Raw genomic sequence first — 26,974 nt, forward strand, 5'->3', positions numbered from 1 at the left:
TGGAGCCTCACATGCAAAGACCAGGGACCAGATCAACAGAGCTTCTTCTTTACCCTACTCACCAGGAGCCCCTACATAGTAAAAATTTAACATCAAGTCTCAGTATTTTTCATGAGGGCAGATGACCACCTCTGTCCAAAATGAGAGAGCCAGTCAAATCGGTGAACCTCAATTTCTTATATGTCAGAAACCTGGGATGTCTGCTTACCTTTTTGGGATCCATGTTGAATTTCTTCCTCCCCATGGCTATCTGCTTGTTCCTCTGGGTAGTTTTGCTATGCATTTCAAACAGTGAAGAAATGGTTAGCCAAAGTTTGCGCCAAGCGCAAGGGGGCATGCAGTCTCCATGGCACTTTGGTCAGCATCTCGGTGCAGAAAACTGCCTAGGCTCCCCCACGCACCCCTCTCCCTCCACCCTCTACCCCCTAAAGCAGAAGTAGCACACATGGCTTCCCCAGGCTCTTCTCTACACTGGATTCCTTCTCCAGAAAAAGCCAATAACAAGAAAACGGCTACATAAAGGCTGCTTCTGTGGTTAATTCGGAGGGGCCTGTGCTTCCAGAGAAGAGAGAGGACAGGCTGTGGCTGTGGCCCCTGAAGAAGCACCCTGACTCCTCCACGGAGAGCAGGAAGGGGTTGGGGGTGGAGAGCAGAGGAACCAACGGCCCCACAGAGGCTGCCCCACTTTGAGTGTCTCCAATGGTCCTGCCCGCCCCTGCTGTGGTCACATGGCAGCTGAGGCAGGGAAAGAAGAGGTTAGTAACTCAGCAGTGTGGCACCAACTGTTTACCTCTCCTCCACTGAAGTCAGATTGTCAATCTCAGTCATCACTTCGGCAATTTCATATTTCAGCCTCTGCCAAAAAAAGCAGACAGACATTTGGGCACAGGCTCCTTACCATCCCCCTCCTAGACACAGATAAACTTTAGCCTCCCAGACAGAAGCTTCCCTGAGGTCTCACGTGGGCATCTTAGGGATGGAAAAATCAGTACTTTCTATCCAGACAGAGAGAGCTTCACAGTCAGAACAGCCCCAACTCTGGAGAAAACACAATTATTACCTATCCATCTCTTACCAGAACAAGCTCAGAGGGGTCAACCAGGCAGATTCTAGAGTGTCTGTGTGTAAAACCGTCCTGAGCTCACTCACTGTGGCTCCTCCTCCCCACCCTTTGACCGTGCTCCCTGCCTTCTTCACAGCCATGGTCTTCTCTTCTTGGGAAGACTGGGGAGAAGGTGCCGAGGCCAGTATCAGGCCCTTAACCACCAGTCTCAGGGTGAGGTTCTATTGCTTGCCTTCACTTCATGTGTTAGGATACAGACACACGAGATTCCCACTTTTTACATTTTCATGAAGCTACTTGACTATTTGACCTAAAAGCAAAAACCAACTAGAGTTTTTGGTTTGCTTTTTTACCTCAATGTCATCAATAAGTTCCTTCTTTCTTCGACGAATGTCTAAAAGTTCTTCTCTCTCTTCTAATGAGAGATCTTCAGGCACTGGAAGAAAAAAAAAATCAATTAAACTACTACCAGTCTGGAGGCCATGTTGGCAGTATCTAGGGAGGTTGAAGATAGGCATGTGAACAAGCTGGTGGGTCTGTAGGTAGGCATCCAGCCTGAGGAGAAACCTAGGTAGACCCCACATAAGATATTCATAGCAGCATTGTTTGGAATAGAATAAGCACCCAAACGTCCATAAACATGGTACATTTTTTTTTATTTTTCCCAAACCTTTATTTATTTTTTTAAATTTATTTTTTATTGGTGTTCAATTTACTAACATACAGAATAACCCCCAGTGCCCGTCACCCATTCACCCCCACCCCCCGCCCTCCTCCCCTTCCACCACCCCTAGTTCGTTTCCCAGAGTTAGCAGTCTTTATGTTCTGTCTCCCTTTCTGATATTTCCCACACATTTCTTCTCCCTTCCCTTATATTCCCTTTCACTATTCTTTATATTCCCCAAATGAATGAGAACATATAATGTTTGTCCTTCTCCGACTGACTTACTTCACTCAGCATAATACCCTCCAGTTCCATCCACGTGGTACATTTTTAAAACAGAATCCCATGCAACAATAAAACATGGCTGAACTGAGTTAACACAGGGTGAGCCTCTGAGAATGGGGACAGTAGAGCAGGCTGGACACTGGATATGGCCCTGTTTGTACAGGCTAAACGTCGAGCACACACTTTTGGAGGTGTGCACGTCTTGGAGATGTGCATGTATGTATGAACAAAAGTGCACACACAGGAATGAGAAATCCCAAGTTCTTGATAATGGTTCCTTCTGAGAAGGGTGGATGGCAGGAAACATATTCCAGAAGGACACAGGTAAGTGTCAGTGCCATGGGTGCAGGGTGGCCAATATGGGGGTAATTGAACTTCTATATCATTATTATTGACAGAGTTGTTCATAATAATATCTTAATGATTAACCTTTCCCATTCCTATCACGCATTCTCTCTCTTCTTTAACTGTGCCACAATTGGTATTTCACTTAGCTTTTCGAAGAAGGAGCTTTTGATTTTTAATACTCCTCTATTGTGCGTTTAATTCCCATTTCATTAATTTTTTTTTAAGATTTTATTTATTTATTCATGAGAGATAGAGAGAGAGAGGCAGAGACATAGACAGAGGGAGAAGCAGGCTCCCCACAGGTAGCCCAATGTGGGACTCGATCCCGGATCCCAGGATCAGGCCCTGAGCCAAAGGCAGATGCTCAACCTCTGAGCCACCCAAGCATCCCTCTATTTCAATAATTTCTTGAAAGAAACAAAAGATTAACAATCTGATCAAACAGCAAGAGAGCACACAGAGCTTCCATAAGTGAAGCTAATACGGTCATGGCACAGAGGTAGACCCACTGACCAACACATCAGAAGATAGTAGCCAGGAAAGTGCCCCCCAGACAGACAGAAGCTTGATTTATAACAGCTGACACCACAGCTCAAAGGCAGGGTGCGCACTGGTAAGTAACATGTGCTGTATGTGATACAAGTAACATGTATCTTGTGTCCAAAATGAAGCCAAATCCCTATTTATCATCATAGGAATTTTCAACCAGCTCCACGTAGAGCAAAGGTCTAAATGCAAAGACAAAACCACAGGTTTTAGAATAGGAAAGGATTTTTTAAACAAGATAGGAAAAATGTAAATCACAAACTAAAATATCAATAAATTCACCTTGAAATTAAGAACCTTTGTTCACCAAAATTCCACACCATAAAGTGAAGAGCTAAGCCAAACACCATTAAAAGGTTGGTATCCAAAATACAGAACTCATACAAAGAAGGAGGAAAGAATTTAAAACCAAGGTTAGGAAATTGGCAAAAGACCTAAACAGCCACAAAATCAAAAAGGAATGAAACAATGGACATGTGAAAAGACATTAACTCTCTTAATCATGGGAAAAGGTAAATTCAGATATTAGGGAGAGACCTCTACTAACAAAGTAGTAAAATTCAGTTAAGGCAATTTCTTAGGACTCAAAAGCCCTGGGGCTCAATGGTTAGGTGGCTGCCTTGGGCTCAGGTCATGATCAAGTCTGCTTCTCCCTCTCCCTGCAGCTCTCCCTGCTTGTGCTCGCTCATTCTCTGTCAAATAAATAAAATCTTAAAACAACAACAAAAAAGCCAGACTGGACCAGAAGTGATTCACTTAACCAAGGTGATGAAGCAGAATCAATGGGGGGGAGGGGGGAGACAAGAGGCAGAACCTGACTCCAGGCCCTCTAAGGGCTTGGGAACTGGTGGCAGCAAGTAAGTCTGGGGGCGGGCAGAGAAAAGGATTGAGCTCATAAGAGGGCTGGATGAGGCTTGTGAGAGCTATGGGACCCCTTGATCTCCTCTAGCTCCCACAGAAGACTACTCATCTCCAGAAAGAATCAGTCGGGGTCCCAAGGGTAACCCAACACACATGAGAACACCACACCAAAGACAAGGGACGCAAGCGGTGCTGACACCCCTGTCACCACCATCACCACCAATCTTCTCCCCATGAGTCTCCTGGCTACTGGCAATCATCCTTTACCCACCTGCACCATCATGGACTAGAGGTAGGAGGGTCTTCTCTGCAGAACCAGATCAGCTATAGAATGCAAAGATACTGATAAGGGGGAGGGGTGTCTGCCAGCAACCAGCATACTTGGATCACCTCACAAAGAAATTGATCAACGAGGCCTCTTGACACACTCAGAGCTTCCAATGACCTTTAGCCTTGCACTCACCAACATGCAAAGCAACCAGAACAAAGATGTGAAAGTGGTTACACTTTGGGGAACAAGACATTTTGTGGGTAGCCAGGGTAATGCTCGTCTCCCCCACTGTGGCCCTGCAGAACCACTGACTGATACACACGTAAACGATAAATATAAAAACTTGAAGAAATACATGCACGTCAAACTCACCCATTTGGGGGGTGGGATGGAGAAAGGGAGAGAGAGTAAAAAAAAGAAGTCTGTTCAGAATGGAAACTGGTACGGCCACTTCAGAAAACCATTGCTGCTGTCTGTTCCTATGGAAGATGTGCCTAAGTGATGGGCCAGTAATTTTACTCCTAGGTGTAAACATACTAAATTCTTGAGCACTGCAATAGATGATATGTATGATGTCAAAGAAGCACACTTGGTAAAAGAGAAAGGAAATGGGCTAAATGCTTATCTAGAGTAGGATGGGAAAATATGTTGTACATTCAAGGCAGGAAACTCCTGACCCGTGATAAAAAATAAAATAAAATAAAATAAAATCACATACTAGCACAACTACATGGACCATCTCAGAAAAATAGGGAGAAGAACACTTTCTATTTCAAAAGCGAAAAAAAAAATAATATGTTGTTTGGGTATACAAATATCTACATAGTAAAGCAACAAAGACAATCATTGGGATAATAAATACAGAATTCAGAATATTTCTTAGGAGGAAAGAAAGGGATACACAGGATACCTCAAGAGTAGTATTATGCTCCAAAGGAATGCTCTTTTGCTAACAAATACTATTCCTGCTACCAAATAAAATTTTTTTTAATTTTTAAATCTTTAATGAAAACAGGAAAAAAAAAGAAAAGAAAAGAAAAAGAAAACAGGGCAGCCCAGGTGGCTCAGCAGTTTAGCGCCGCCTTCAGCCCAGAGCGTGATCCTGGAGACCCAGGATCGGCCCTGTGTCTCCCTGCATGGAGCCTGCTTCTGCCTCTGCCTCTCTCTTTCATGAATAAAATCTTAAAAAAAAACTTTAATGAAAACATTTTTTAAGATTTTATTTATTTATTCATGATAGAGAGAGAGATTGAGAGAGAGAGAAAGAGAGAGACAGAGGCAGAGACAGAAGCAGAGGGAGAAGCAGGCTCCATGCCAGGAGCCTGACGCAGGACTCGATCCCGGGTCTCCAGGATTATGCCCTGGGCCGAAGGCGGTGCTAAATCGCTGGGCCAACCAGGGATCCCCTGAAAACATTTGTTTTAAGGCTAGGCAGAACTCTTGGCCCCGGAGTAGATGTCCAGACTACATCTTCCTCCACAAAGTGGTTAGGACAACCCAGGGAATTTAGGTAAAAGCAGAGAAAGGTCTTACATACATAGGACGACCTAGTGTATTTCAGTTCAGAAAATTCAGTGCTGTTTAGTAATTAAAACCAACAGTCAAGGGCAAAGAAGGAAAAAAGCTGGCCCAGATGCCTCTCCCTAAATCAGCCAAAGAGATTTCTTATTTTCAGTGTTCTTCTGCTGAGTTCTCATACAGAGAGGAAGAAAATAAGACTCAGGCAAGGGCTGTCATGCAATCATCAACATTCTCATTTCTTTTCAGAAAGTCCACCTCTGGCCTCTCCCTCCGTCCCAGAGGATGAGTAGGGCTGGCTGAGAGCACAAAGTGATGGCCCCGTAACAATCTCAACACCCAGATGACCTGTCGCTAGATCCTCAAGCTTCTACGCATACCCTTTAGCTACTCTTCATTGATGCCCATCTTTTCCTTTGACTTTAAGACCCCAATGACTTAAGTAAATCAAGTACTGACCATTTATTTTACCAACACTTCTGACCAGATTTTGCTGGTCTAAAAGAAACATTTTGTAAGGTAGGGTAAGGTGTAGAATAATGTTCTTAGAGCTTCATACTGTCCCATTTAGGGACTGTAATGGTACTATGTCTGTACTTTGAAATACTTCTGAAAAAAAAAAAAAACTTTTTTCTTTTTTAGAAAGTAACGATCATTAAGCCTATTTGATGGACATAGGAGTATCCATCATCCATTTCATATTCTAAGGGTTGAAATCTGTCATAATGTGGAGTAAAAAAGAAATATTCCTGGTATTCACTGGCCAGCAGCATTTTTTATGGTCATATCTACTAGAGTATTCAGCTGAAGTATTAATAGGAAATCATGGGATGCTCCCTGGTGCATTACAATGAATAAATAAATAGAAGGAATAGAAATATGTGATAAAATACTAGACTGATTTCTGCCTAGGTTCTGTAACTTAAGTATCTCACTATCCTAATACTTCTCCTGACACCCAGAATGTGCAGTGAAAACCAACATTTAGCTGTGGCTCCAGCTGTCGGAGGGGAAGTTCTATCAGTATCTCTCTGCATCCAAAATAACTTTGTAGTCACATAATCTGCTGACACGCAGGTGCTTTCACACGTGCAGGCACCACACTAAAAATGGAGTAAGCAGTATTCAGAGCAGACATCCTTAGTTATCAAGACCTTTTCCTACAGCAACACACCCAGGGGAGGCAATACACAGTTTGGATCCACTGCCTGACATTACCATCATTTTGTCCTGTTGACATGGTTAGGTAAGATAAAACAGAAAATTCTCACGGTTGATTTCCCCCCCCTAAGAAAGCTGGTACTTGATTTAATTGAAAACATAATACATGGGATATACAGCAAATCCAAATACTCACACACACATACACACACACACTCTGCACACATAAAAGGACATTTGATAAAAAAGATTTCTCCTTCCAGCTTCAATAAAACCTGTCTCTTAAAAAAAGGAAATTTACTGGAAATTACTGGTAATATTCAGTGAAATCACTTCAGTTGAATGCTCCTATCATGAGCTTCTACATGGAATCCCAACTTTGCAGAGGCAGTCTTGAGCAAGGCCCTCCGTGACCCAGGACTCAGTTCTTCACCTGCCAGAATGACCGGGAGACTGGATACACTCCATTACTAGATTATCACTTCAAGTTCTAAAGCAGAATGAATCTATGTTAGCTACAAAGCAGCAGGTACCATTTCAACAAAGCAAGTATTTTCACGAGGGAAAAGCAATGTGGAAAGAAGGAAAGAGATTCCTCATTTTAGTACAAAAACGTTCCAGTGACATTTCCTAGGAAGCACCAGGAACAAATTCAGGGGATTCAGCCTAGGTTCTATCCTCTTTCAAGCTCTCACCTGCACGGATGGACATCAGCAAAACCATAGTGACGAAGTCTGTATTTTGGGTTCAGGACTGTAGGACTTTAATGCACGTACTTAAGTGAGGTCCTTTTGCTTCTGGTCAAGATGGAGTAATAGAGACTAGACTTATATCCTGCCTAAAATGGCTAAATGAAAAACTCAGACCCAATTCAATCTACACCCTGAAAAATGTCTCTCAAAAGTGAAGGTGAAGGGTGTCTGGGTGGCTTAGTAGGTTAAGTGTCCAGCTCTTGATTTCAGCTCAGGTCATCTCAGGGTCGTGAAATAGAGCCCCATGTTAGGCTCTGCACTGGGCATGGTACCTGCTTAAGATTCTCTCTCTCCAGGGTGCCTAGGTGGGCCAGCTAGGCAGCCAGCTCTTGATTTCAGATTGGGTCATGATCTTATCAGGATCCTGGGATTGAGTCCCGGGTCAGGCTCCACACTCAGTGGGCAGTCTGCTTGGGATTCTCTCTCTCTCCCTCTCCCTCTGCCCTCACTTCCCTCACTCATACTCTCTCTCTAATTAAAAAAGAGAGAGAGAGAGAGAGAGAAAAGATTCTTTCCCTCTGTCCCTCCTGCCTCCTTCACTATTAAAAAAAATTTTTTTTGAAACAAAGACATTTCCAGACATAAAAACTTGAAAGAATTCATCAGTATGTGATCTGCACTATAAAAAATTCGAAAGTCCTTTAGGCACGGGGGAAAAAAAAAAAACTAGCAGATGAAAATCTGTATCTCCACAAAAGAATTCAGAATACTAATGGTAACTATGTGAGTAAACATTGTTCCCTCATGATGTGAGTCTCTTTAAAAGATTTACTGTTCTGTTTAAAGCAAAAATAACAAATGTGTTAGGTCAATAATATATGTAAAAGTAAGACAGCACAAAGCCTGGGAAGGGAGAAATCAAAATTAAATCAACAGTGATTTAAGGTTCTCATCTTACAGGTAAAGTGGCATAATATCACTAGATGGTAGACTGATGAATTAAAGCTATATAAGATCTTAAAACCACCACTATATAAAGACTATGAAAATAATCCACTAAAATAGAGAATGCAGAGCACCCTGGGTGGCTCAGCGGTTTAGCGCCACCTTCAGCCCAGGGCCTGATCTTGGAGACCCAGGATCAAGTCCTATGTCAGGCTCTCTGCATGGAGCCTGCTTCTCCCTCTGCCTGTGTCTCTGCCTCTCTCTCTCTGTGTCTCTCATGAATAAATAAATAAAATCTTAAAAAAAATCAGTGAAAAATGGAAGATTATGACACGTTATAATCAGATGGTATCCCAAAATTAAGTATTTTCTAATTTTCAAATTCTATTAATAATCTAGTTTATGTAACAGATTCCAATCTACTAAGAAGCTACAATTTGGTTTACTACTATAACTATCTAAGGATTCTCCTACAAACTTCACACACACACACACACACACACACACACACACACACACACAAACAATCTTTCTTAAAGTCAATCAGCGGCTCTCCAACTTCTTCCAGGGGAAAATAATGGTCCCCAAGTATGAACCATGGCCAGAAACCCTATGTTTTAGTTACAATATGTCAAATGCAATCCCTAAAAATTGCCCATTGCACAAAAGTTTGATAGTAGTAGATAAAATAAAGTTCAAATAATCACATGCAGCAAGTCACAGCTCCACATTTTTGGCTACTCAGTCCTAACTGAAAGTGATGTCATTTACCCTTAAATTTTACCTTAATTACTAATTAATACTAGCTTTCTTGTTATGACTTGGGTTTTTGGTTGTTTGTTGTTGTTGTTGTTGTTTAGAGTTTTAATCAGCTCAGGGACAGACCAATTCCACGGGGCACAAAGAACAGTGGCAGAGCATGGGCTTCGCAACTGGTCGGTCCTGCTGACTCGTTAAATGGGAATTCTGTACGAGTTGTGGTTTAACCCGCATAGAAATAATATCTACCTAACACTAAAAAAAACAGGTTAAATTAGCATGAGTTCCTAGCTACTATTGAAGTACTATAAGATCATAAAAGAAGAGAAATGAGGTTGAGGGATCCTGGCTGAAATGCCACCACATGCATGGACCCAGATTACAGAAATTCATTAATTGCCAGCCAATTCACATAATGGTGGGACAAAATAAACCAGTGTCCTGTTAAGGTGTTTACTTTGGAATACTGTTTTGTTATGTAGTAATAAATGATACATTTACAATGAACATAAATGAAAACAGGACCAAGTTTAAAAACATGGACTTAAAAAGATCCAACTAAATGTCCTCTACAAAGGGCACATGCAAAATAGAACAATACATAATGATTGAGATGAAAGGGTAGAATGCTCTGCCAGACAAACCTTTACCAAAGTTAAGTTGCTCCCCCTACAATATCATAGGAAATCAAAGATAGTCACTAGATAATGACATATTGTTCAATTACACACCAAGACTGAATTTGTATGCCACTAACAAAATTGGCTCAAAATACATAAAGCAGAAATTGACATATGTAAAAATGGCATTTTTCCCTAAAGGTAAAAAAAAAAAAAAAAAAGGAAAGATACAGATTTGACTAACACAATTCACAAGCTTGCACTATGGACAATACATTTCAACAATTTTAAGATGTACTTTTTTTTTCACATTTTAGCATTTTTGAAATTAACTGTGGTATATAAGTCACTGTCTTCCTATCTGTGAATGTTTATTATTGCTAGAGGCATAATTGATCTTGATGTTTCTACCACACACACACACAATATAATAACCATCTGATGAAGAGTTATTGCTTGGTTATTGCTTCAAACTTTTCCTTGATACTTTCTGGTAGAATCACCAAAGTCAGAGCATAAAAACTTACAGAATTTGAAAAATCCCAAAGACAACAAAGCAGTACTCTTTTGGGAAATGATGCATCACCCACAGAGGACAAGACTGTGTAGAGAAACACAAATACTTTCCATAGAGTGATTCTGAAGAGTGGGACTCTCTGAACAAGTTTTGGAAATACCCTGACCAACTTATTTTGCTCCTATTTTACTTTTTATATGAATGCAAAATGGAAGCACAATTCTAAAGAACACATTGGTCCAAGAAGATGTAAATGACAAAATTCTGAAGTGAGCATAATGAAGAAAATAGCAGTGCCTGCATGCTAGTAAATCATGGAGTCACAACTGAAAAACATTTATTTTAGAAAAAAAAGTTAAGTTGAAAATAAGCTAAGCATTCACCTCCAGGGATCAGAAAAATAGCAGCTGCTTAAACACAAAGGAGAAAATAATACAGAGAAAAAATTCATTTAAAAAGTGTCACAAAGCCACTTTGGCAGTACTTCAAAAAAAATAAAACACAAAGTTTACATATAACCCTACAGTCCCTCTCCCAGGTATTTACCAAGAGAACAAGGACACAAGTCCACACAAACTGGAATGTTCACAGCAGCACTGGGAACAACAGCCAATAAGTAGAAACTACCCAAATGTCAGTCACAAGATGAATGGATAAACCCAGTGTGGCCCATCAGATGCAGCGGTATATTATGCAGCCACAAAAAGGAAAAAAGCATTGACAAATGCTTGAAAACATGCTGAGTAAAAGAAGCCAGCCCCAAGGGACTACACGTTGTATGACTCTCTTTATCAGATGTGTGCCCAGAACAGGCAAAACAAATTTATGGTGACAGAAATCAGAAGAGCGAGGGATGCCTGGGTGGCTCAGTGGTTGAGTGTCCGCCTTTGCCTCAGGGCGTGATCCCGTGGTCCTGGAATCAAGTCCCGTATCCGGCTCCCTGCATGGAGTCTGCTTCTTCCTCTGCCTCTCTCTCTGTGTCTCTCTCATGAATAAACAAATAAAATCTTAAAAAAGAAAAGAAAAGAAATCAGAAGAGAGGTTAATCTGGAAAGCAGAGGAGGGTACTGAATGAGGAGGGGTACAAAAGAGCCTTGTGTGGTATCGCAAACAACCTAGATTTTGATCTGGTAGTTATACATGCGTATACACACATATCTATGTAAAACAGCTTGATTTCTATGCACACTTAACATTTGTGCATAGAAGCATTGTATTTACTGTCTCTAAAAGTTTACTTATGGATAAGTAATCCCTTTTATTTTTTTTAAATTTTTTCAAAGATTTTATTTCAGAGAGACAGAGAGTGAAGGAAAGCAGGGGGAGAAACAGAGGGAAAGAGAGAGATAACATCTCAAGCAGACTCCCTACTAAGCATGGAGCCCAATGTGGAGCTTGATCCCAGGACCCTGAGATCATGACCTGAGCCAAAATCAAGTGTCAGATGCTTAAACCACTGAGCCACGCAGGCACCCTAAGTAGTCCGATTTAATCCTTAATAAAGAGAAGAATTAATTTCCTGCAAAAGATACTAAAATGACATTCTAAGAACCTGCCACTCACAGAACTGATGCTCATCCTGCTCAAATGATCTAAGGACAATCTGCCCTGAGGTATAAGACAGGAGTCAGATAGTATCACTGCACCTCTGCCTCACATCCTGTGGCTGTTATTCTTCCAAAGTCCTCTCCACCTCAGATATGCACATCTATCACTGTTAAGAATTTTTGTACAATACAAAGATAGATAAAATCAGCAATAAACTAAGAATGAGAGCAGTCATGGCAAGTTTTTAAGTGAACTGCTTTGTCTTACACTCACATGGAACTTCCCTCCCCACCAGATCCTCTTCTGCCTTCATATATAACCCCCCTCTGATGACCAACATGCCAGCCTGTCACTGACACTGTTTGGTGGCCACCAAGGAAGGGCAAGAGAGCTTCCGTGGCAGCGTGTGTCTTACAGGCAGTGGTAAAGGAAGATTTATTCCCTGACTCCATCTGGCAAACCCACACATAAGAGCAAATGACTCGGCCATCTATCTGGAATCCATATCTGAAAGTGTTTCATTGGGATCCCTGGGTGGCGCAGCGGTTTGGCGCCTGCCTTTGGCCCAGGGCGCGATCCTGGAGACCCGGGATCGAATCCCACGTCGGGCTCCCGGTGCATGGAGCCTGCTTCTCCTTCTGCCTATGTCTCTGCCTCTCTCTCTCTCTCTCTCTCTCTCTCTCTGTGACTACCATAAATAAATAAATAAATAAATTAAAAAAAAAAAAAAAAGAAAGTGTTTCATTGAACCACGGACTCGAGCTCATCTTCTATAGCAGTTTCTTATACATGGTCTTCCAGCCTTCTCCATCAGTAGCACTTGGAGGTATTCATCAAAAACAGGGGTCCTATCACATGCCTATCAGATCAGAACCTCGCAGTATGAGGCCTAGGGCTCCAAATTTTAACAAGCTTCTCAAATGATTGTGTTGAACACTAGAATTTGAAAACCACTGCTAAAAGGTGGCTATAAACATATAAGTCCTGAACTTAAAGCATGAATGCAATGTATTGAGTACAGAATGCCATCTGATATAGTAATTAAGAGCCTGAATTCTACAGCCAGACTACCTGTCTCAAAGCTGGTCTCTTGTCTGTTATCAGCTGTGACCACTTTGGGCAACTTACCCAACCTCTCTGTGCCTCTGTTTCCTTGCCTATAAAAAGGTTAATATATAGTAATATGTATATTACTACATGTAAAAAAGCTAATCAAAATCAAGTTCTCTTCTTGAATGTTATTTGCAATTTCAAATTAAATTTACTTCAATCATGAAAAATTAATAGTGAACAATGAGACTTTCTATCTTAGATAACTGAATGACAGAGCAAAATACGCATCTGGACATTAGGCTTGTTTAATTGCCTTTCCTGCCGCCCCTCCTCCGGCCCCCCGCCAGAAGGTACAGTGCAAGGTAGAAGAGGGAGAGGGAGCCGCTTCACAAATACACATGAATAAAAATTGTGTGAAGACAGTTTGGCAGTTCTGCAGAGCTAAACATAGTCTTATAAGACAATCCTGCAATCACACTCCCAGGTAGTCACCCAAGTGAGCTGAAAACATGCAAACACAAAAACCTGTACACATGTGTTTACAGCAGTTTTATTCATAATTGCAAACATTAGAGGCAAACAAGACGCCCTTTAGCAGTACAAAAGAATGTTATTCACCACTAAAAATAACTATCAAGCAAAGAAAAAATGTGGAGGAACCCGAATGCATATTACTGAGTGAAAGAAGCTAGTCTGAAGAGGCTGCATAGCGTATGATTCCAACTACATGATGTTCTAGAAAAGGCAAAACTATGGAGACAGTAAAAGGATCAGTGGTTGTCAGAGGTTAGGGAGATAAGGGATGGGATAAATAAGTGAGCACAGGGGATTTTAGGGTGGTAAATCTACTGTGTATCATACTATAAAATGGTAGGTACATGTCATTACGCATTTGGCACAACCCACAGAACTACACAGAACAAAGAGCAGAACCCTATTGTAAACTCTGGGGGTTAGGTAATAACCATGTATCAATACTGCCCTGTCAATTTTAACAAATGTACCACACTAATGTAAAATGTTAATAATAGGGAAACCTAACGGGGAGGAGGAGCTTATGGCAATTCCATAGCACCTGCAAGATCTATTGCTTCCTTCTTATCTAACCTGGTTACGCATAAGGTTGATAAGATTTCCCACAGTAATATCAAATTACCACTAGCAATAAAAACTGACTCAATCCTAATGTAGGCTACTGCTAACCTTTGTTCTGTGAAGCTCTGTGCTTCCTTGCCACTATAAGCAAGAGCTGGCCACTTGTACCATTAGTATAGAAAAAGGAATTATGTTTTAAACAGTCTTTTAGTAATCTCTGCACCCAATATGGAGCTCGAACTCACAACCCCAAGATCAAGAGTCTCATGCTCTTCTGACTAAGCCAGCCAGCTGCCCCTTTATCCTTATTTTAGTCAGCTTTGGGCAGAAGGGTGAATTTTTTTAGAAAATTAAAAAAAAAAAAAAACAGAAAAATATTTAAGCACCCTACACAAAACCAGAATTGTTGGGCAGCCCAGGTGGCTCAGTGGTTTAGTGCACCTGCCTTCAGCCCAGGGCGTGATCCTGGAGACCTGGGATCAAGTCCCACGTCGGGCTCCCTACGTGGAGCCTGCTTCTTCCTCTGCCTGTGTCTCTGCCTCTCTCTCTCAATCTGTCTCTCTCATGAATAAATAAAAAATAAAATCTAAAAAAAAAAAAAAAAAACTAGATTTTTTTGGCATGAGAAGCGAGATAGGGCGCCTCTTCCTTTGAGGGGAGTTATATCTTACTTCTCAAGTGTTTTAGAAAGAGTAATGATAGGATTTTAGAACACCACTTCTAACAAGGGGCACCTGAGTCAACAAAGAAAATCCCAGAGGGATGTACATGACAGAAAAGTTCTCTGTGAGCTCTGACAAGAGAAGCTCCACACTTGAAAGGGGCACTCGACAGTCAAAAAGAGAACAAAGAATTTCCCTGAAACAAATGAGGACAAAGAGGACATGCTGGAAAAAGTCTTTTTAAAAAATGACTGTAAACTTCCCAAATTTGCCAAAACAAAACAAAAAACCAAAACCCACAAATTCAAGAAGGTGAGCAAACTCCAATAGCACAACCCAGAGATCTATGCCAAGTCAAATCAACCGTATGCTTCTGAAAGAGAAAAAAGGCTGAATCAGCCACAGAAAATGACATCTTTCCTACAGGTTAGGAACAATTCAAATGGCTGGATTTCTCATCAGAAGTCATCATGGCCAACAGAAGTACTGCAACAATTTTCAAGTAAAGAAAGAAAAGAATGGTCGACTCTCCATTCTGTAACTCGTGAAGTTATTCTTCGGGAATGAAGGAGAAAATTATTCTAAGGTGAAGGAAAACTGAAATTTGTAACGAGCAGACCTGCCCTAAAGAATGACTAAAGTTCCCTAAACAGAAAGGAGATGACAAAATAAGGAATGTTGGAATTCAGAAAAAGAAGGAAGGACAACAGAAAGAGTAAAAATGTGGGTAAAATGCGGGTAAGTACAAGAACCTTTCCTTCTCAAGTATTCTAAATTATGGTTGAGATAAAAATTAGAACTCTGTCTGATGTAGTATGCAGGAAAAAGAGTTAAGTGATATAAAAGGGAGGTAAAGTTTCTCTAGTTTACTTGAAATAGAAAAGTGATGAAACCAGTAAACTATAATTATATAAATATGTAATTATAGGGACGCCTGGGTGGCTCAGTCAGTTAAAAGTCTGCCTTCGGCTCAGATCCCAGGACCCAGGGATAGAGCCCTGCATCCCCTGATGAGCAGGGAGCCTGTTTCTCCCTCTTCCTCTGCCCCTCCCCCTGCTTGTGCACTCAAGCTCTCTCTCAAGTAGATAAAATCTTTTAAAAATTATGTAATTATATATTTTATATATATAGCTTATACACATACATGTCTATACACGCACCTTGAGCAACCACAAAAAAAAGCTATTCAGGGCAGCCCAGGCGGCTCAGTGGTTTAGCGCTGCCTTTGGCCCTGGGGTGTGATGCTGGAGACCCGGGATCAAGTCCCACATCAGGCTGCCCGCATGGAGCCTGCTTCTCCCTCTGCCTATGTCTCTGCCTCTCTCTGTCATGAATAAATAAATAAAATCTTTTAAAAAGTTAAAAAATTAATTTAAAAAAATTTTTAAAGGTTCAAGTAACTCACAGGAAAAGTTCAGAGAAATGGCAAAAAAAGAAACAGGAAAAAAGTGAAGTGACAACTTAAGCTCTGATACATCAGTAATCACCTTAAATATAGAAGGTCTAAATAAAGCAATTAAAAGACACAGGTTAGGAGATTTTTTTTTTAAATGACCAATCTGGGATCCCTGGGTGGCTCAGCAGTTTGGCACCTGCCTTTGGCCCAGGGTGCAATCCTGGAGTCCCGGGATCGAGTCCCGCATCGGGCTCCCTGCATGGAGCCTGCTTCTCCCTCTGCCTGTGTCTTTGCCTCTACGTCTATCGTGAATAAATAAAATCTTTAAAAATAATAATAATAAAAATAAAATGACCAATCTACATGCTAGCTACAAGAAACCCACTTCAAATATGACAAAACATCTAGGTTGAAAGTATAAGTATGCAAAAAAAAAAAAAAACCTTAATCAAAAGAAAATCATCAGAAGTGGCTATACAGATCTTCCTGGACTTATGACACGTTTACATCCCAATAAACAGTAAGTTGAAAATATCCCAAGTTCAAAATGCATCTGGTACATCTAACCTACCAAACATCATAGCTTAGCCCAGCCTACCTTAAATGTGCTCAGAGCACTTACATTGGCCTACAATTGGGCAAAATCATTTAACACAAAGCCTATTTTATAATAAAGTGTTGAATATCTCAGGTAATGTATTCAATACTGTACCAAGAGGGGAAAACAGGATGGTTACATGGGTACAAATTGATGGTCAGTATTTTGGTTATTTACGCTCTCAGGATCGCACGGCTGCCACTGCCCAGCACCGTAACAGAATCTTGCACTATATATTACTAGTCCCGAAATTTTTGAAATGTGCTTTCTACTAAATGTATATCACCTTTGCACCACTGCAAAGAAAGCATATCCAATCACTAAAAGTTAGGGATTGTCTGATTCAGTAACAGACATTGTAGAATTCAGAGCAAAGAAAATTATCAGAGATAGAGACATTATATGATGAAAAAAGGGTCAATCCAAGGTTAGCTTGGTTTGTGGGGAAGGGGCACTAAAAGCACCCACAAGTATCCTTCCCTAAGGGAAGCAGGGGAGACTTGACACCAAGAAGGCAATGGGATGACAGAAGCAAGATGCTAGGCTGCCAGCTTTGCAGATAAAGAGCATGAACCCAAGTTGGAAAAATGAAAACGGATTCTCCCCTAGAGCTTCCAAAGAGAGCCCCCCTGCTGACACCTGTATTTGGCTCAGTGACACTGATTTCAGACTTCTGACTGCCGGAAGTGTGCAAGAATAAAAATGTGTTGCTTCAAGCCACAAGTCTGTTAGATTAGCTGTAGGAAACAAATACAGAGTTCAGTACCGGGTAGTAGGGTACTGTTGCACAAATACCTCAAAATGGAGAAGGAACTTTGAAACTGGATGACAGAAAAGGCCTGGACTGCCTCAAACAGAAGGCTAGTGGAAACGCGGATGCTACAGACGGCCACTGAGGGCTCAGGAGCAAGTGAGGAGCGTAGGAGAGACAGTCAGTATCATCTGAGGATACTTCAATCGTCAAACACACCACTGGTAGGAAAATGAACAGTAGGGGATTCCTGGGTGGCTCAGCGGTTTCGCGCCTGCCTTTGGCCCAGGGCACGATCCTGGAGACCCGGGATCGAGTCCCGTATCGGGCTCCCGGTGCATGGAGCCTGCTTCTCCCTCTGCCTGTGTCTCTGCCTCTCTCTCTCTCTCTCTCTCTGTGACTATCATAAATAAATAAATAAATAAATAAATAAATAAATAAATAAATAAATAAGGACAACCCTCTTAACAAGATAAAAAGACACATATTAGCAACGTGAGAAAGGCAACAGGGCAATCCCCCCAGCACCCCCAGACATCAACAGAATAAAGAAATACTATAAACTACACTAAGATCAAATGTACCATTTCCTTAATACCAGAAACTACTACCACTCACCCCAAATGAAGTAGATAATTTGAAGAGCCTATGACAATTAAGGAAAACAGAGTCTGTAATTTTTAATTCCCAAAAAAGAAATCTATGGGTACACATGGTTTCACTGAGAATTCTGCCAAACTTTTAAAGAATAAGCACTAATTCTATACAATCCCTTCTCCAAAAACAAGAGGAAGGAACATTTACTTCCCAATTCATTTTCTGAAGCTAGTACAAACACTAAAGCCAAAATGAGAGTAAAACAGTACAAAAAAGTAAACTACTAGCCAGTATTTCTCAGGTAAATCTTGACATAAAAATCACTGTACATGTATCTCAAGGAAGAAATAAAAGTGTCCCTTTTTGCAGATTACATGATAATCCACCTAGAAAATTCCAAGAAACCTAACAATAGGGGTACCTGGGTGGCTCAGTGGTTGAGTGTCTGCCTTTAGCTTAGGCCGTGATCTGGGGGGTCCTAGGATCGAGTACCACATCAGGCTCCCTAGGAGGGGAGCCTGCTTCTCCCTCTACCTATGTCTCTGCCTCTGTGTCTCTCTCATGAATAAATAAAATCTTAAAAAATAAAAAATAACCTAACAACAAGCCTTCTAAAACTTAAAAATAAGTTCAACAAAACTGCAAGATACAAGACATCATATAAAAATCAATTGTACTTCTATTTACAGCAATGAACATGTGATAAAACTTTTTAAAAGATTTATTTATTTATTTATTTATTTATTTATTTATTTATTTATTTATTTATGATAGACACACACACACAGAGAGAGAGAGGCAGAGACACAGGCAGAGGGAGGAGCAGGCTCCATGCAGGGAGCCCGATGCGGGACTCGATCCCAGGACTCCAGGATCGCGCCCTGGGCCAAAGGCAGACACCAAACCGCTGCGCCACCCAGGGATCCCCACGTAATAAAATTTTAATGTTACCTCCATCACTTGAAAAATAAACTTGAGGGATCCCTGGGTGGCGCAGCGGTTTGGCGCCTGCCTTTGGCCCAGGGCGCGATCCTGGAGACCCGGGATCGAGTCCCACATCGGGCTCCCGGTGCATGGAGCCTGTTTCTCCCTCTGCCTGTGTCTCTGCCTCCTCTCTCTCTCTCTCTGTGGCTATCATAAATAAATAAAAATTAAAAAAAAAAAGAAAAATAAACGAGTATAAATCTAACAAAAACATGTATGCTGAAATACATGCATGCTGAAACTACAAAATACTGATGAATGAAATTTTAAAAATCTAAATAAATGTAGAGACATGTTGTGTTCATGTCAGAAGACTCACCACAGTAAAGACATAAATTTCCCCCAAATTAACATGCGTTTAATGTAATTCCTGTCAAAATCCCAACAAAATGGGGCGCCTGAGTGGCTCAGTCAGTTAAGTGTGTGCCTTCAGCTCACATCCTGATCTTAGGGTCCTGGAATCTGGATTGGGCTCCTTGCTCATCAGCTGGTTGCCTCCTTCTCCCTCTGCCCCTCCCCCTGCTTGTACATGCCCTCTCTCTCTCTCAAATAATCTTAAAAAAAAAAAAATCCCAGCAAGATTTTTTATAGATATAGAGAAGATTATTCTAAATATATCACTATATTAATATATATATATATATAAGATTATTCTAAAATTTATATGCCAAGTCGAAAAAATCAGAACAGCTAGAGCAATTTTGAAAAAGATTAAATTGGAGTAACACTGAAAGAGATCTCCAAAGAGTCATTCATGGAGCCAACTGATTTTTGACAAAGGTACAACAGCAATTCCATAGAGGATGGTGAGCTTTGCAACAAATAGGGCTGAAGTTACTGGATCTTCATAAGCAAGATAATGAACTTTGACCTAACCTTCACACTTTATATAAAAATTAACTCAAAACGGATGACAGAGTTAAATTTCAAATGTAAAAGAATAAGGCTTTTTGGAGAGAATCTTGAAGGAGCTAGAGCTCAGTAGAGTACTTCGACAGGACACCAAAAGCTCTAACCATATGAGAGAGTTAATAAACCAAATCTCATCAAAACTAAAACCTTTGCTCTGCAGAAAACGCCGTTAAGAGGATGACAAGGCAGGCTACAAATTGGGAGAACTTTCTCTAAGCCATATATCCGATGAAGGACTCTACATCTAGAATGTATTTAAGGACTCTCAAAACTCAACAGTAAAAAGCAAACAAGCCAATTGAAAACAAGCAAAGCATTAGAAGAAACATTTCATCGAAGATGATCTACAGATGGCAAAGCAGCACATGAAAAGAAGTTCAGCATCTCTAGTCATTAGAAAAATGCAAACAGAGACCACAAAGAGCTATTATTACTTATTTATTACAAGAGCTAACATAAAGAAGACTGACAGAGGATCTATGGGGAACCTGGATCTCACACACTGCTAATGTGGACGTAGAAAAACTCTGGAAAACTGCGGCAGTTTCTGATAAACTAAACACACACTTACCAAATGACCCAGCAATATCATTCCTAGACATTTAACCCAGAGAAACTTAAAAATGAAATGTCCACACAATGTCCATTATATGCAAATGTTCATAACAGTTTTACTTATGACATCCCCAAACCAGAAACAACCCCAAGCATTGTACAACAGGTGAGCAAATAAACACATTGTGGCCCATCTATATACACCTTGGGATATTACTTTGCAACCAAAGTGAACGAACTGGGGATCCCTGGGTGACTCAGCGGTTTAGTGCCTGCCTTTGGCCAAGGGCGTTATCCTGGAGCCCCAGGATCGAGCCCCACATCGGGCTCCCTGCATGGAGCCTGCTTCTCCCTCTGCCTGTGTCTCTCATGAATAAATAAATAAAATCTTAAAAAAAAAAAAAAAAAAAAAACAGTGAATGAGCTACTGACACACGCAACAACTTGATGGGTCTTAAGGGTATTATGCTGAGCGAAGGGGGAAAAAAAAACCCACCCAACCTCAAAAGGTTACAGACTATGATTCCACTGACATAATACTCTTGAAATGACAAAACTATAGAAATGGCAAACAGATTAGTCGTTGCCTGAAATTAAGAATGGTCTGGGAGGGGGATCCCTGGGTGGCTCAGCGGTTTCGTGCCTGCCTTTGGCCCAGGGCGCAATCCTGGAGTCCCGGGATCGAGTCCCTCATTGGGCTCCCGGCATGGAGCCTGCTTCTCCCTCTGCCTGTGTCTCTGCCTCTCTCTCTCTCTCTCTCTCTCTCTCTCTCTCTATCATAAATAAATAAAAAATAAATCTTAAAAAAGAATGGTCTGGGAGAAAGGACAGCAGGTATGACTATAAATGGGTCGGCAGGACACAGAGATCTTTGTGGTGACGGAATAGTTCTGTCCTGACTGCAGTACTGGTTACATGCATCTACAGGAGTGATAAGATGATACACAAATACACACACCCACTGCATCAATGTCAATGTCCTGCTTTTTGAAACTGTATTATAATGACACAAGATGTAACCAACAAGAGGGCCATGTAAGACCTTTCTGTACAACCATCTTTGCAACTTTTTGTGAATCTGTAAGTCAAAATTTAAAGTTTTTGAAAAGCATTCGTATCACCTAAGGAAAAAACTAGGTGTCTTCTATACCCTGATGACCAGAAAGAAGAACTGGTATACTCTGATCTCCAGTCACACAGGTCAGGGAGAAGTGGCAAGGGGAGTGAGGAAAGCCACTGGCTCCAGAGCACTGTGGTCCCTCCTGGGGTGGGGGAGTGCCAGGTTCATCACAGCCTCTATGGGGTCAGGATGGGGATGGGGTCAGGATGCTAATGAAACACCAGCTAGACCTTCAGAGACCAGAAATGTTAGGGTCCATCTACACTAAGTGAATATTAGGGCTGACTCATTCTAAAAATATAACACCAAAAATGGAAACAAGGAGAAAATGTCCAACCACTGTTTCTGAGCTGCACATGGCATCTTAGCTATATCCCTGCCATGATAACATCCACTGACCTGGAGGATTCAAACATTTTAACATCTAGGGAAACAGCAGCCCAGGCAAATGGTACTATGAAGTGCTGACTCTGAACCTGAACCAATTTGTTAGATGCTACACTATATGACACTATAATAAAGATATGCTCCACATTTCCAGTAACGGTTAATTTTCATTGGACAGCACAGCTAATATGACAAAAGAACATTTTAAAAAGTGGTTCCACAGGAGGCACCTCAGTGGCTCAATCAGTGAAGTGTCGGACTCTTGATCCCAAGCTCAGGTCTTGATATCAGGATCCTGAGTTCAAGCCCTGCATTGGGCTCTGTGCTAGGCATGGAGCATACTTTAAAAACATTTTTTTAAATAATAAAAAATAAAAAGTGGTACCACATAACACTCTAGTTGGCCTGCTCTTAACAGTCAATGAATCAGTAACTAACAAATTTTTTTTTAATTTTTATTTATTTATGATAGTCACAGAGAGAGAGAGAGAGAGAGAGAGAGAGAGAGGCAGAGACATAGGCAGAGGGAGAAGCAGGCTCCATACACCGGGAGCCCGACGTGGGATTCGATCCCGGGTCTCCAGGATCGCGCCACAGGCCAAAGGCAGGCGCTAAACCGCTGCGCCACCCAGGGTTCCCAGTAACTAACAAATTTAATGTGAACTAAACACTTGCAGGCAGCCTTTACTGATAGGCAAGTAATTTTCTCCATCATTTAAAGTAAGCAGAAGTAAGGATATCTCACTTCTTCTCTCACTTCTTCACTTGTATGGAGGTTAGGTATAGGTCTGTATATAGAAATTAATTCTCCAGAATTGCAGGAACAGATAATGTGTGTGATTACAGCAGTCAAATCATCAAAACCTGTGAGTTTTTATGCAAATACACTCTTTTCAGTTTCCACACATAATTCTCACTGATTCACAACTCTATCCTGTTCACTCATTTTTTCAAGAGTTTTTCTATCACACCAAAAGCAAAAACACATGCTCATGCAGAAGCAACAAAAGAAAAAGCAGCTACAACCCTGCCACAGAGAGATAACCACAGTTAACATTTCAGATTCAGTCTTCCAGAGTACAGTCACATATGCAAAATCAGATGAGAAACAGTGCAAAAACACTTGTTAAGTGTTTAAGTGGGATGGGACTAATGATGATCTCTGATGCTTAGGCAGGGGGGCATCCAGGTTGTACCAGTGTGCCTGGGTCTTGTTTAGTGCCACTTGTTTTCTTATAATTAGCAGCTCTCTCTTCTCCACTTGACTACACAAACCAGCATTTCATAAAACACCATTCTACCCTTTAAAAAAAAAAAATCAACTTGTAGAGATATAGTAATCAATAACCACAAAATTCAAGTCTCAAGTATCACAAAACCAAAACATGGCTTTTACTTCAAAACTAAGTTTAGTAGGTCAAAATTTAATCTCAACCCTTCTTTATTTCAAATCAAAACTCACTCCCAAAGGGCAAAGGCTGCACTCAATGGAAAAATTAATCTAAATAGCAAGACCAGAGAAAGAATGATTAGCTTTTATGCATCCACTTATTTGCAAATGCCAATTTCGTAGGTCCTCCATACTTAGTTTACAAAAACCAAATATGCTTGTGTTGTTTTACAGAACTGTAGCTATAGCTTTCACAGAGAGTGACAGTCAGTACTGCGTCAAGTAAAGGTGAGCAACTCTCACCACATACAAGCCTGTGCCCTCACCTTTCATTTTTCTTCCAAAACCTTGCCTTCAAGCCATGCTCTTTCTTCGATCTTCCAACTTTTTCTCTTTCCCACCAGCTTCTTTCCATCAATCTATAAACATGTTCAAATCTCTCGTCCCATCCACTGTGTGTGACCGATCTGAAGGAATGAGTTCAATCTCTTTTTTCTTCATATAAACTATTAGAAAGAGTAGTCTGTACTTGCACTTTCTTAAATACAGAGATGATCTGAACACATTAATAAGCTTAAGTCTACACTTAATATAGACTGAAAGGTATTAAACTCCTAATAACAACAGTGTGGTATGAACTCATACAAAAATAGGTTAAAAGATCAATGGAAAAGAATATAGAGCCTAAACACAGAAGCACATATGAAAGATATTTAAAAGAATAACCTCTTCAACAAAGAGAGCTGGAACAACTGAATATCCACATAGAAAAGAACACAGTTGAACCCCTACCTCACACCATATATAAGAATTAACTCCAGGGCACCAGGGTGGCACAGTCAGTTGAGCATCTAACTCAGTTCTGGCTCAGGTCATGATCTCAGGGTTGTGAGACTAGGCCCCACATCAGGCTCTGCACTCAGCATGGAGTCTGCTTGGAATCCTCTCTTCCTCTCCCTCTGTCGTCCCCCCACCCCGCCACACATGCAGCGCATGCACTCACTCCCTCTCTTTCTCTAAAATAAATAAATAAATCTTTAAAAAAAATCAATTCCAAATAGATCAACGTAAGAGCTAAAGCCATAAAACTCTAGAAGACGACATAGGAGTACATCTCCATGACCCTGGATTTGGCAGTGCATTCCTAAAAAAGAAAAAGTAGATAAATTGGACTTCATCAAAATTAAAAACTTTTGCAAAAAAACATTATCAAAAAAAGTAAAAAGATGACCTACAGAGGAGAGAAAATGCTTGCAAATCATGAATCTAATAAGGGTCTAGTATCCAGAATACATAAAGAACTCTTACAACTCAATTGCAAACAACCCAATTAAAAAATTTAAAGCACCTGAACATTTTTCTAAAGGTACACAAATACCCAAGAAGCACATGAAAAGATTCTCAATGGCATTAGTCATTAGGAAATGCAAATCAAACCACAATTAGATTGTACTTCAGACCAACCAGAATGGCTATAATAATTTTAAGGGGGCTATAATAATTTTTTAACCGAAGATACTAACAAGCTTTGGCAAGGATGTGGAGAAACTGGAACCTTCATACACCACCAACAGGAATGTAAAATGGTTTGGTTGTCCTGGAAAATGGTTTAGCAATCTCAAAAAGTTAAAGAATTACAAAGGATCCAGGAATTCTACTATGTATGTACCCAGAAGAACTAAAAACAGACATTCAAACAATTACTTGTACAAGAATATTAATAGAAGCACTATTTAAAACAGACCAAAGGTGGAGATAAATATCCATCAACTGATGAGTGGATTAGCAGGTTGTGGTGTGTGCACATAGTGGAATATTATTTAGGGAAAAAAAATACTAATATCTACTACCACATATATGAACCTTGAAAACATGATGCTAAGTGAAACATGCCAGATGCAAAAGACCACATATTATGTTTCCCTTGATGCTAAATGTCCAGAAAGGGCAAATCTCTAGGGACAGAAATTAGAATAGTGTTGGTTGGGGCTGATGCAAGGAAAGACTGCACCCAGTAATGAGGGATCTTCTTGGGGTGATGGAAAGGTTCTAAAATTGACTGGGTGAGGACTACAACTCTATAGATTTACTAGAACTCACTGAACTATATAGTATAAATGGGTGAATTTTGGAGCACCTGGCTGGCTCAGTAAGAGGAACAGGGGTTCCTTGATCTTGGGGTTGTGAGCTGGAGCCCCATGTTGGGTATAGAGAGGACTTAAAAATAAAATCTTTTAAAAAGCTAAAACTTTTTTAAAAGGGGTAAATTTGATGGGGATATAAATTGTGTCTCAATAAAGCTGTTAGAAAAAAAAAAAAAAAAGCTTTTTGATGAATCTTTCTGTTTTGAGATCCTAGCATCCAGGATCCTTGGTTCCCTACTCTGCCATCACATGCCTGTTTGTCATTTATACATTCTGTGCAGTCCAAACAGTAGAAAATCTAGGGGAACCTGGGTGGCTCAGTGGTTGAGCCATCTACATTTGGCTCAGGTCGAGATCCCGGGGTCTGGGGATCAAGTCCCATGCGTTGAGCTCCCCTCAGGGCGCCTGCTTCTCCCTCTGCCTACATCTCTGCCTCTGTCTCTCATGAATAAATAAAATCTTTACAAACAAAACAGCAGATAATCTTGAACATGCAGCACACAATGGTGAGGCTCAAAACAAATTCTAAACCAATGTTTAGCCTGTTTTATGAACTAAACATCTAATGTTAATAAAGTCTGAAATACAAGACAAATCAAGACAATACAGTATTACTTATGTCACACTGTCCAAAGAGATGTGTACATATTTACTATCACATATCCAATGGAGCATTCAGAGAAATTACTCTGGGTATACAGATAAACATTGTCCAAATAGGGCCTACATTACTATGAAGCTTGCAAAAAATTAAAGGTGGAAAAAGTTTATGCTGAAAATGTTATTTAAGAAGAGGGTTGGCACCTGGGTGGCTCAGTTGGTTAAGGGTTTGACCCTTGGTTTCAGCTCAGGTCATAATCTCAGGCTCCTGAGATTGAGTCCTGTGCTGGGCTTCACACTCAACCCAGTGTCTGTTTCAGATTCTCTCTCCCTTTCCTTCTGTCCCTCCCACTCATGTGCACACACACACACTCTCTCTCTTCTCTCTCAAATAAGTAAACAAATATTTTTAAATAAATAAAAGGGAGGGGAAGGTAATTTTGGTTTTGTTTTTTTCTTTTTTTTTTTCTTTTTAAGATTTATTCATGAGACAGAGAGAGAGAGAGAGAGAGAGAGAGAGAGGCAAAGATACTGGCAGACAGGGAGCCCAATGTGGGACTCGATTCTGGATCCTGGGATCACATCCTGAGTCAAAGGCAGATGCCCAACCGCTGAGCCACCCAGGCGTCCCAGCGGGAGGTAATTTTGACTCTCAACAAAGAAAACCCAATTTGAATGTTCATCACCAGGAGCTCAGAAGAACATCAACTTGTGTCACTAGCCTGGAAAACCCTACCTCAGGCAAAAAGGGTATGCTCTAAGAAGGCGATGTGCCTGAGCTCAGCTTCTGCTTTAAGCTGAAGAATGAGGCAGTTCTCCAACTAAAAACCCGAGTACCTCCCATAGCCACACCTACAAATAACATTCTCCAATAACCTCCCCTAGAAACTGACTCAGGTATGTTCTTATTCCTTGTTGGGAAGCGTGAACCA

At 40.8% G+C, this 26,974-nt stretch overlaps 1 protein-coding gene across 3 annotated transcripts in view; it reads right to left on the reverse strand.

Moving 5' to 3' along the window:
* CYTH3 (cytohesin 3) overlaps positions 1-26,974 on the reverse strand; it is a 98,246-nt gene that overhangs the window by 22,587 nt on the left and 48,685 nt on the right. For all 3 annotated transcript variants that reach the window (XM_049111152.1, XM_025426241.3, XM_049111151.1), the window contains 3 exons: positions 1,417-1,499; positions 791-855; positions 209-275 (listed from right to left, as the gene is read on the reverse strand). In XM_049111152.1, coding sequence (XP_048967109.1) covers positions 209-275; positions 791-828 — 105 coding nt within the window. In that variant the 5' untranslated portion in view covers positions 829-855; positions 1,417-1,499. The remainder of the gene's footprint in view (positions 1-208; positions 276-790; positions 856-1,416; positions 1,500-26,974) is intronic.

Source organism: Canis lupus, chromosome 6 (genome assembly GCF_003254725.2).
Source record: "Canis lupus dingo isolate Sandy chromosome 6, ASM325472v2, whole genome shotgun sequence".
Taxonomy (NCBI): Eukaryota; Metazoa; Chordata; class Mammalia; order Carnivora; family Canidae; genus Canis; species Canis lupus.